The sequence below is a fragment of the Haliaeetus leucocephalus genome, unplaced genomic scaffold (genome assembly GCF_000737465.1).
Source record: "Haliaeetus leucocephalus isolate CR32 unplaced genomic scaffold, Haliaeetus_leucocephalus-4.0 Scaffold0, whole genome shotgun sequence".
Classification (NCBI taxonomy): Eukaryota; Metazoa; Chordata; class Aves; order Accipitriformes; family Accipitridae; genus Haliaeetus; species Haliaeetus leucocephalus.
In genome coordinates this window covers 13,138,377-13,149,874 of record NW_010972436.1, presented here as the reverse complement: position 1 = coordinate 13,149,874, position 11,498 = coordinate 13,138,377, and the positions used below count along the sequence as shown (strand labels likewise).

The window sequence follows — 11,498 nt, the reverse complement described above, 5'->3', positions numbered from 1 at the left end:
CTTACTCCCTGAGCTCCCTCCTTTCGAGACGCAGGCACCCCAGGCTGTGCCCCTTTACAGCAGCCTAGATCCTAGGACCAAAAAGGGGGTTCTGGCGAGCACTTTTCTATGGAATTTGGGTGGGAAATAAAAGAAAAAAACCCATTTCATTTCAATCTTCTTCAGAACAAGACTTTTCAACTTGTTGAACCTATAATGGGACATGTGTCTTGAGTCTGCTTGATGACAAAGTGGATAAGGCCCCTTCCAGGAAGATCTCTTCCAGCGGTCATGCAGCCCCTCCAAGGTGGGGAGCTTTCTGGGAGCCATTTGGTCACAGCTGACATGGTGATGTGTACCCTGGTGAGGAGCCTGGTCCTCAGATGAGAGCTGGGGACATGAGAAACCTGAATGGCAGGTCCTAGCAGCAGCAGCAACTCAAGGAAACACAACCAAACACAGCCTTTTGGTTTGAGAATGTCCAAATACTCCGCATTGGCAATGCCAGAAAAATGTATTTTATACAGACATTTACCAGAACTTTCTATTTCTTGAGAAACTTTGGCTATTCGAGCTTTTTGCTCCTGATGAAAGCAAATGGGCAACGACCACTGTTTCTCAGGGTCAGAAAGTCTGATCTCCTGCTGCCTGCTGAGCAGCAGCCAGCATAGTATCTACAAGCAAGGGAACAGGGAAATGTTTTTGCTCTCATGTTTTTCTCTCTCTTATGTTACACCACTCCTTGTAGCCTTGCATCGGTGAGTACAAAGTACCTCCTGGCCATGACATCATGCCACAGAAAACAGACTAATGAGGCAAAGGAAGCGAGGCTCACTTTTCTGCAGGGAGGCTGGCTCCCATCACCTGGTTGTAGTTAAGACGGTTCACACTGAGCTGTTCTGCTTTGTAAGAGCTGAATTTCATTCTGTGTTACTGCATGTTTATCTGATATCTTGTAAAAACTGTTGTCCATTTCTCCTGCCTTTAGATCTTTTGCTTTTCTGAAATGCTAAATCTCCAACTGTGACCCTTCAGCAAAAACCAGTTCACTTCATCAAATGAATCCTGTGACTTTGATTATGTAGGAGCTTTCATTAAAGGGGTCCAAAGTAAAGCAGACAAGGAAATATCTTTGTGATTTGCAGCAATGCATTGAGAAACAAAAGGAAATGGATGGCAGAGATAAGAAAAATAAAATAGCCACAATTTTTTAATAAGGGGAATGGAATTTTCCCTGAGGGTCTGTGTTATAATGCTCTTTAGTAAAACACAAGCAAAACTCATAGTAGCGGAACTTAAATACAAAATATTGCCAACTTCGAGCAGCACAATGAAATCGCTAATAGTTAGAAAATGCTGACATGAAGGCATCACCAGCACATTTTAAGCTCTGCGTAACAGTGCTTCCAACAAACAATTGGCTATTATGGACCTAACCATAAAACTGGAACCGCCATCTGCACTGCCGCTATGACATATGCTGCAACAGCATCACATTTTGCACTTTGATTTCTTTGTTATTTTAATTGTGGAGTTCAATTATGGCACAAATATTCTGATTCTTTTCTGGTTTGTCTACACTATATTTTGCAGCTTTAAAGAACAAAATCATCCATGGATAATGTGAATGGGGCTAGTTTTATCTTCTATGGGACCATTATTTAGGTAGTACCAGTGTGGAATGCAAGGGCAGTATGCTTTCAAAGGGGGCTGGTTAGCACACAATACCAGCATAGACTATAGATCAGTGCAGAAAATCAGCCAGGCTTGCTGACAATCACCTCACCTGGAAATTCTGTTTACTTTTTTCCACATGGATTTTCTTGTAGCCTAACATTAAGCGATTAAGGGAATGAGGTTGATGTTTGGGGTTTTGAACATTTTTGTGGTTTGGATTTTTTTAATAGGAGAAATGTGTTTGATTGTTATTCCATTTACAAACTCCTTCATGAAAATGATCCAAACAGCCATCACAGAGCTGCTGTCTTATGTAAAACCCAGTAAAACTATGCAGCAATGTTGCCTATTAGTTGAGTTTCTTTGTCTTAATTAAAAGTTAGAGCAGATCCCAGGCCACAGTAGATCTCATGTTGTTATTTTTTTAATTCCTTCAACCAAGCACAGTACAAACCCCCAGAAGGATTGTCTTACTGCTAACCTTTCAACATCATCTATTTTCTTGTAGCATTGCCAAAAGAACTGATTATCCTTTTAACAATTATGAAAGTCTATTTTACCACTCTCCCACAATTCAAAAGATGCTGAAGGGGTTTTGTTCAAAGTTTCCACAAAGATTGCTCCTCTAGTGGAGACCAGCACGGATGACATCAGCCCAGAACAGTTAAAAAAAGATCAGCATGTGGAAAGAAGAAGTTCAGGACAGAAAGTGTCCTGTGACCTTGAGGGAGAAATGAATCTGGCACAACTCTGAAGTAGTTTCCCTGAGATGGTTTGCAGCAGCCCCAGATGCACTAGTCCAGGGAGTCTCAGTTGGAGGGAGCCAGGACGTGGTCCAGCCAAGTGGGAATCAGCACCTGGGGCAGAAGAGCGGGATGGGCTGCAGGAGGACAGGGAAGGTTCTCTTTGCAGGAAGAGCAGCCCCTGCCCACCGCTGCTGCAGAAGGGTTATGAGCACACTGGGTGCCCTGGGAAACTGTGAAAGGATTCATAGACATTGGGCTAGAAGAGCCCATCAGATCGTCTTTTCCTCACTGAGGGCCAAATGTGATTTTCAAATACCTTTTGAGAGCCACCCTGTGGCACACCCCTTAGTATTAGAAAGTTTACATTTTCAGCAAGGCACTGATACCCAGGAAAAAAGGACCAGGTTCAATTTCAAGGCTCTTGTAGTAAAACCACACTCACCCAGTATCTAATAATCTTGGAAATTCAATTACAACGTCTGAGATCGAAAGCATGACTGATACTTCCCACTGCCATGCAAGTTAGACAAAAATACTGAACCCAGGGGCCCCTAAGACTTCCCCGCTTCTAGCTGTTAGATGTCCAGGATGGTCTTTTCTTCCCCTCCCCTTCGGAGTCCATGGGACCCTGTCAGCATCAGCAGGACTGACCATCTCTCCCTTTCCCTGTGGATGGTGGGTAGAGGGGTCACAGAGAGCAGCAAGAGGCAAAGTGACAGCCTGGTCCCCATGTGATGGCACCGGGTCCTGCTCCATGAAGGCAGGACATGCAGTAGGTACTGGGGATGGGGCAATAAGCTGTGGACCAGCAAGCTGTCTCATCCAGGAGGGATGGCAAGTGTCACAAAGCCGATCTGGAGCAGGGTAAAATCTGAGCCTCATCCAGCCTGAGGGTGAGTAAGTTGCCATTGCTGACACCTGACTGCAGGATTTCACCTGTGTCCCCTTTGGCACTGCCCCAGGAGCTGCCTTCCACCATCTCAGACCCAGAAAAGCGTCTGGTCTCTGTCGGGAGATGTCAAGAGCTGGAGAAGCCACCATTTCTTCTGCTTGCTTATTCTGGTTGTAAATCTCCTTTCACTGATTAAAAGTTTATAACTTGTTTCTCAGGTGAACTTGCCTGGAGTTAAGTCCCAGCCATCAGTTCTTGTTATGCTTTTCTCCCCTGGATTAAAGAGCTCTGCCATGTGCAGGATTTCTGCCCATGATGGTACTTACGCTTTGTAATCACATCATCCCTTGATCTTTTTGATCAGGCCACCAGGCTGAGCTCCTCAGTCCCAGAGAGATGTCTTGGAGAGAGCAGTGGTGAACAGAAACACTGATTTTGTGCTAGACTGGCTCCACACGTTGCTGAGTGCGTGGGACCAGATTGGCCTGTTTAACATCACTGACACAGGAGCAGAGGCCATGAATATGGGTGAGGGTTTGTGGATTAAACCAATTGAAAGGATTAAACAGATTACTCAGTCTCTTTAACAATATATTATTTTTCCATGTAGATTACCAAACTACAAACTGTTGTACCTTTTCAATATTTCCCCTCCTCATGAATTATACAGGTGTTTCTTTCCTCAGCATCTTCTGCTTTACTCACCCTAGTTCATCCTTATGCAAACACAACAATATTTACTGTTTTATCCTGGTTTAGATTAAATTACCCTGAAGTTGCCAGCCTCTCCCTCAGGATCTATGTAAAAACAATTGTGTTTCTTTATGTAAGCTCTGGGATCAGTAGCAGTAACAGCAGGACACCAGTGGGCAGGGAGCACAGCCTGGAAAGGAGCTGGTCTGTGGCTGATGGCAAGTACCTGCCCCCAGCCTGCACACACAGGGGACCAGTGATGGAGTGTGTGTGTCTGGGGGTGTGTGTGCATGTGTAAAAGAGGGATGCAGGGAGCCCAGAAGCAGATGTAGAAGAGGGGCAGGCTGGCAGCCGGCACACAGACCACACAGAGCGGCTTTGACAGAAGGAGCAATTTGGGAGGGCACCAGAAGAAATTTTGGTTTGAATTGGGAGCAAATAATTGTCCCTGGTTGCATGAGTTGTCCTGTGCCCAGTACGCTCTCTGTAAGTCTGTAAAGAAAGGGGATTGCATTGAAGAAATAGCTAAATTAATCTTCAGTTTCTTCTCCTAATAAACATAATCTGTAGGATCAGAAAATCTGGCTACATACTCAGGTTGGAAGAACGTAGTGACATTTGGCCAGTAGCAAAGTAAACAGAGAAACTGAGTTTGCAGTGGTACCTTTGGCAGGGACATGTTGGTGCTCTGGGATGTCTTCTGCATTCACAGCGCAGCTGGGTCTGGCACCCCTGGCTTTGTTCATTGCAGTTGGGGGTGTGGGGTTAGAGATCATGGAGGAGATCATGGAGCAGAGGACCAGCTCTCCTCTCTGACCTCATGAACCTCATACCAACACTTTCAAGTCCCTATAGCAGCTACACAATTTGGACTCAAAGAGCTTTCCAGAAGATGACAGCAAAGCCCCCAGCTTCACTGCAGGGATGGCTGGCTGGACACACAACTGGGTTTTAGGGTGGTACATAACACTGGCTCCAACAGCCCCGGCTGCCTTTCTCCATCCTGATGCACGCACGTGGATCACCTAGCAGCTCTGGTCCCACACAGCCCTGCTCTTGGTGCTGTGAGCCATGGCCTGGTGGCTCACAAGCTCTTGTGGCCCACAAGCCACCTGTCAGCCGAGTGACCGTCCCTGTTCTAGCAGTGGCTTCCTGATTGCTGGCTGATCCCCTGGTATCACTTACCTCCCTTGCAGCTGAAAATAGTGGTTGCAACATCAGTTAATGAATTCATTTTGCATTTTTTTCTTTAAGAATAAGTGAATTAATTTTTTAAGATAGGGTAGTGCAAAGACAGTAAATGTTATTGCATAGCAGCAGTAACTTAAAAACATCCAAGAAGAGCTCTTTCTCTCTCTCTCTCTTTTTCCTTTTTGAGTGGAAAAAATGTTAAAAACAAATCTCCTAATTTGCTTGTAGGCTGAGATTTCTGCCAAGTGAATATTTATGTCCAAGTTTGAAAGATGGGGCGTATAATGGAAGCGTTGAAATACTCTCAAGCAATCTGGAGCTGTTTGATGACATACCCTACAAGGTCAGTCCTGTTTGCTGTTAAAATCAGTGGTAAAACTTCCTTTAAATTCATGGGGAAACAGGATCAGGCTCTTTATTTAATTTGTTTCTATCTTGGTAGGAGGTTTCTTGTTCCTCTAAAATGTGCCTATAGATGATCTCATGATCCCTGTTGTCCATGTGTGCTGGCAAGGTCCTCAAGTAGTTACAGTGCTCAGACATGACAGCATGCCAGATTACCTGCAGTCCTCGTGTCACCAGGGGTCTGCAGGTTGGGGGATACTGTTTTTTCATAAGGATTACCAAACTTCCCCTGCAAATACTACCTCCTAGAAATAAAGGGAAAATTTTCTTTCATCAAGAAAACAAGGAAAACATACTCTGCTTTTCTTGGGATTTCAGATGGATACGGTTGAAAGCAAGTTCCTTACTTGGTTTCCAGGTAAAACTGATGATGGACACATAGATTTTTGCCTTAAGTGAAAGGGAAGAGACAGGCTATCTGTCACACCTTACACAAGGCAGCTGCCCTGTGCCCTCAGAGCTCTGCCATGAGTCAACTACATATTTTGGTGAGGAAGATATCAGAGCTTCTATGGGACATGGTTTGACAGAACTGTGGCTGATCACATCCAGAAGTGAATACAGTTCCTCTGTGTTTCCATATCTGCTCCAGGACTCCAGCACTAACATTCAAGTATTTGAGATATCCACCATCTCCAGAAAACACAGAAAATGTGCAACTAAGTCACAGATGAAAATTTTGGCCTTAATTCCTGGTACTACATAGAAATTTCCCCAGATTTTCCTTAGAATGGGAATGAATAGGATCTTCCAAAGATTAAGGTATATTTTTTTGTTAGGATCTGGCATTTTGATTTGACTGAAATTTTTTTGGTGAACTGGCAATCATCACACATTTAAAGCATCCACCCTTGGCTTACATCTCTAGACCTAAGCTTGGATTTCAAAGCTCGGCAGTGTTAGAAGGTAAGATTTTGATTCAGACCCCATCTACTGACAACAAATAGGTTGCTCTGGTTTTTTTTCTCTTTTCTCCTTTTAAACACAAGAACAGCCACTACAACATAATAAAAAAATGCTCCTTTGTATTTTTGTACTTTCCCAAGCGTTCAAGGAAAACAACAGACAGAGCTAATGCTCATCTGTGGTGACAGCCACTACCAACACCACTGTTTCTCTTTAACCCTCTCTGTCCCTGCATCGAATCCTCCCAGCTGCAAGTCGCAAGCATTCCTGCACCAGACATCTCCTTCCACTGCACTGTGGCCTTTCCGCAATGGAAGAACACCACCAGCACAGGGCTAGCTTCTATGCACAGCTAGGAACTGCTGTAGAAATCTAATTGCAGGACCAGCCAGTTATGGCACAAGCTGCACTGCAGGCAGGAGAGCTTGCTCACCTCCTTTGCCCTGGCAGTTGTGAAAGGGCTGTGCAGACCTTTGGCTTTCTATAGGGAAAGGTTACATTGCTGACTGGATACAAGTTTTACCTAGTAAGATTCTAGGCTGTGTTTTGCTGCTTTTTTATTAGAAATACAGAAATAAGAGACGTTGGAAAGCTTGCAGATTTCCATCCTTTTTTGAGGTCTTCCCTTTTTCAGTTTCTTTGAAAACTCCAAAGAAATCAGCTGTGTCCAAGGGTATTGCTATCTATGCAGCTCCTGACCCTCACCCCCTTGCCCCATTCAAACATGCACAAAAAAGCTCCCAGGGAAAATCTTTTGGGGCCGGACCCTAAATCACATGTGAAAATGAAAAGTCGAGTTTGTTTTTTTAAAAAAACTCTACATGCTATGTTGTTAAAGTTATTTTATACCTTGTGGAATGCATTGAGTTTGCAAATACTAACTGAGAAGTGTTGTACCATGAGGGGGAAGCTCTCCCCTTGCAGGAGAGGAGAGGCAACCCCCATCAACCGCAGTGGAGCTGAGCTGGGGACTTTCTCATAGGTCACATCCTTCCACCCACTCAGACAGCTCTTGTCCCTTGCAGTGCATTGCCCAGCCCTCCCTGAGGACAGAAGCAAAAAGAGACTATTTAGGTACTAGACTGATATAATTCATATCCAATATAATCAGGTTCTGGTTTTTGTAGGGTTCTTCCCAATGAGAGACCTCCCATCACTAGCCCTGGAGAAGGACTTGCAGACCCTCCAAATCTGGCCGAGTGTCTCACATGGAGGAGTGCAACCGTTGCTGTCCCTTGATGCCACCCGAGCTCTCTCTAAGTCCTAGCCAGGAACAATGAACTGCAACAGCGGGTCCTGCCACCTTCTGCCACTGCAAGGGTCCCTCCTTCGCTGGGACATTGCAACTAAGCACAGTGCGTTGAGCACACAGAGGACTGTGCGACAGCAATGATCACCACAGGGGCCCAGAGTCCGTTCCCTGTGTTTACTGCACAAATTACTTACCTCACCTCTACTCAGAAATGCTGCTGCTTTTGCGGTGAGCCAGGCTTCGCAGCAGCCCACCACAGGAAGCAAAAATGACTAATGAGTCCAACTGCAATGTCAGGGAGGGGGTGGGGGAATCTGAAGGCAGAATCTTGTCCCTCAACTTGGAACGTATTCAAGATTCAGTGGTTAACGCCACTATTTTTGCACAAAATGCCTCGGGACTTCAGAAAACCGCATATTTATATGATCGTTGGAATTGTCTTCTGCCCCCACTTCTGATTTCTGAGCCTGTTGGTTACTCTGCCTTTACAGGCTTCCTATGTTATAGCAGCCCAGAGTTCCAGAGGTGGTTCAGGGCTGCACCAAGCAAGGGCTGTCATCTAGATTCATCAGGATATTTCAGTGATTAATGCTCTCAAATGCTCTGGGAAAAACTGCTTCCATGCTAGCTTCCAGCTAAGATAAGAGACAGCAAGAAGCGGGGGAAAGAGCTCTCTGAAGGACTTTGAAAGCATGAGAGAGAGAAATCTTCAAGGGCTAACCTACTAGCTGGTGGGCTGTTTACTGACCATTCATTTTTCACCTGACATTTTTTTCTGAAACATTTTTTTCTTTGCTCCTTCCCCCCTAGTCTCTCCTGTGAGATGTTTTGCAGAGACTGAAGCGGTTTGAGTTTGTCTCTCCATTCCAACGCATCTGCAAAGCCTTGAAGTTGTGGTTCCTCCTCTTTGGTGTGGCCGTGCTGCCGTTGTGTGACAGTTGGGCGAAGGGCAGCCATGCCCCTTCAGAAACACACACGAGCCCTGCCAAAGAAACTGTCCTCGAAGCCCCTTACCAGGCATTCATTCCTTGTGGGTTTCTCACAATTCTTTTGGCACAGATGATATCACCAGTTACGTTACTCAATAACAGATCTGCAGGGAGAGAAGCACAGGCCCGTGAGCTCACTCAAGGGCAGGACACCAGCCCGGAGCAGATTTCCCTGCCGGGTGCAGTGAGGGCCAAGCATTCGAGCAGTCCTGGGCATTGGTGGGGGCCTGGATGCTGCTCATTCTCCCCACTGCTGGGCTGCCATCAGCCTCACGTACTTGAATGCTGCCAGGCAGGCACCCTCATCTGCTTCTGCATGGCCAGCAACAACCAAAAATGTATGTTTTCCCCTGCAAATGCTGCTGTGCCTGCCTCTGTAATCACATGTGAGAGAGAGACGGAAGGAGGGGGGGAAATGGGAGGCAGACCCATCTATGCTTATGATATTTCAATCTCTTCCTGCTTGCTCTGCTGGGGAAAAAAGCTATTACAGAGTTTTTCTGCCTATCTGGAAAAGGAGGTTTTGGTCTGAACAGGAAGGGAAGTTTCAGCTCCAGCCTCCCAGACCTTGGGTTTTCTCATATAGCAGGATGTCTGCTGGTCAGACACAGCAAAACCCTTCCCGTGTCTGCCTGGGAGCTCCCCACTGGTGGCAGACCCCAAGCCAAGACCTGGATCTGCCTGGCAGTAACACAGCCTTGGGAGATCACTTTCCCAACTGCTCACTCCACAACCGGGGGGATGCATTTATCTCATGGAGCCCCACATCACAATCCACCAAAATCAGGGCTGCCTATCTTCCACCTACTGTCAAAACACCCAGAGAGTCCTGAGGTCCCTAGTATCCCAGGAGAGGAAAGGATGGATATGGGGCAAGGGAAGGGAGCTGCCCCAGAGGTGCAAGGTGAAACACTGGAGAAGGCTTGGGGCCAGCGATGCTATGGTGTCTGGGAGAAACGCCTCTGGCAATGGCCATGGCCTCTCCCTCCCCAGCCTCAGGAATCAACAGGGCTACCCACACTCTGCACAGACCGAAAGAGGAGTTGGACCCAGCCATTCATCACCCTGAACTTCCTGTGGCCACAGGCATCGGGTTGCCCAGGTTGGGCCCCTCATGTCTCCATGGCTCCATTTTGGCCAGGGGGTGAAGTTGGGCAGAGGAGGAGGGCTCAGGTTGCTGCCTCCACTCCTGGGGCTGGCTCTGGGGGAGCAGTGCTGTGGTATCCCTGCAAGCCATCCTGCAGTGGTTATCTGAGGGGCTGCAGTCATCGATGCACCACAGCTGGCTGCTGATCTGGAAGATGCTGTAGTCAGCGCCGCCATCTGCTTCAATGCTTTGGGCTGCCGTGTTGAAGATGCTCTCGTTAAAGGCCACGCAAAGCCCTGGGCAGGGGCAGAAGGCATTCAGGCTGTGCCGCAGCAGCTGGGAAGGAAAGGCAGTGGGCAGACGGGATTGAAACTCACGGCTGGCAAGGCTGTAGCCCCCGTAGCCATCCAGCCCCTCTTCCTGGAGCACGTGAGCCGGCTCACACCGGCTGAACGCCTTGGCTTTGGTGATGGTGGTCAGCAAGGCCACCAGCAGCAGCAGCAGCAGGGGAGACCCCATTCCTGCAGGGCTGCTGGTTCTCGCGTACTGGGATCCCCAGGGGAAAAGGTAAAAACAAGGCATACGCAGGCAGTAAAGCACAGTCAGATATCCAAGGCCAGCTCCCCAGCAGGTAGTGACACAGCTGGCTCTGGTGACCCCAGGCTGCTCCTGCCTGCCTTTGGGGTGTGCACACCCATGTGTGCAAGCATGCACGTACACAGTGGCTGTGCCGGACAGCCCAGGCCACAAACAGGTTTTATCGGTCCAGACATGGAAAACACAGCTTCAAGCACTGCCATTTTGCAGTTTTCTTATATTAGTGGTTAAAGGTCAGGTGTCCCGTGGGAACTGGAAAGCTGACATATGGGACCCGCTAAGAGGAGCATTACATGCTGTAGCTGCTCAGACATCTCAGCCTCTTACCCTGGTACTGGTCAGCCTCTGAGCAGAAGCCGTGATGTGCAGTGACCTCATTGTTGTTGGGAAGCCATACCCAAACTCACTAACACTTAGCCCCAGTTTGCACATCAGCCTTTTACACAATTACCGGCACGCACAGTGAGTGACATCCTTCAAGTCCAGGGATTTTATCTGAGGAAAGGCTTCAAATCTGCACTTTAACAAACAGAATTAAAATCCTTTCCTTGGGATTATTTCTCTCTCATCCTTCCTTTCTTCCTTTCCTCCTCCCTGTGCACCCTCTTCTACCAAACCTGCCTGGCCGTTTGCTTTCTGGCTGTGCAATGCAGTGCAGTCCCGCAGCCCCAGCAGGCTAAGCCCAGGTGCCTGTGCAGCCAGAGCCATTTGCAGAGATTTGCCATCCTGCACCCTGCAGAGCGGTTTGCAGGAAGGGGCAGAGGCGAGTGGTACCTCCAGTGCTGCCTCTGGTGATCGTCCTCTGTGGGCAAGGGCAGTAGGGGCTGCTTAATAAAACCCTCATATATACGTAGAGAAAGAAATTGGTACCTCCAGCGGCGGGGCTCAGTGCCAGGCCTGGAGTGGGCATCCCAGAGGGATGTCCCCTGGCAACTGCTTGCCCTTCCAGAACACTCCCTGCCCCATCATCTGGGGATGAAGCCGCACAAGCCCTACCCCATGCTGCAGGAACAGGGATCCAGCACAGCCAGGGAGCATTGTAGCTGTGGCTGTGCTTTTCACGGACAGCCCTTTGGGGTTCGTT

At 47.6% G+C, this 11,498-nt stretch overlaps 1 protein-coding gene across 1 annotated transcript; it reads right to left on the bottom strand.

Moving 5' to 3' along the window:
* Positions 1 to 7,465: 7,465 nt before the first annotated feature.
* Positions 7,466 to 10,336, bottom strand: LOC104828928 (lysozyme C, milk isozyme-like). Its single transcript, XM_010562940.1, has 3 exons — positions 9,802 to 10,336; positions 8,756 to 8,834; positions 7,466 to 7,532 (listed from the first exon to the last, which is right to left on the bottom strand). Exons 1-3 carry the CDS (start codon positions 10,334 to 10,336, stop codon positions 7,466 to 7,468), a joined length of 681 nt encoding a protein of 226 aa, XP_010561242.1.
* Between the last annotated feature and the right edge of the window lie 1,162 nt (positions 10,337 to 11,498).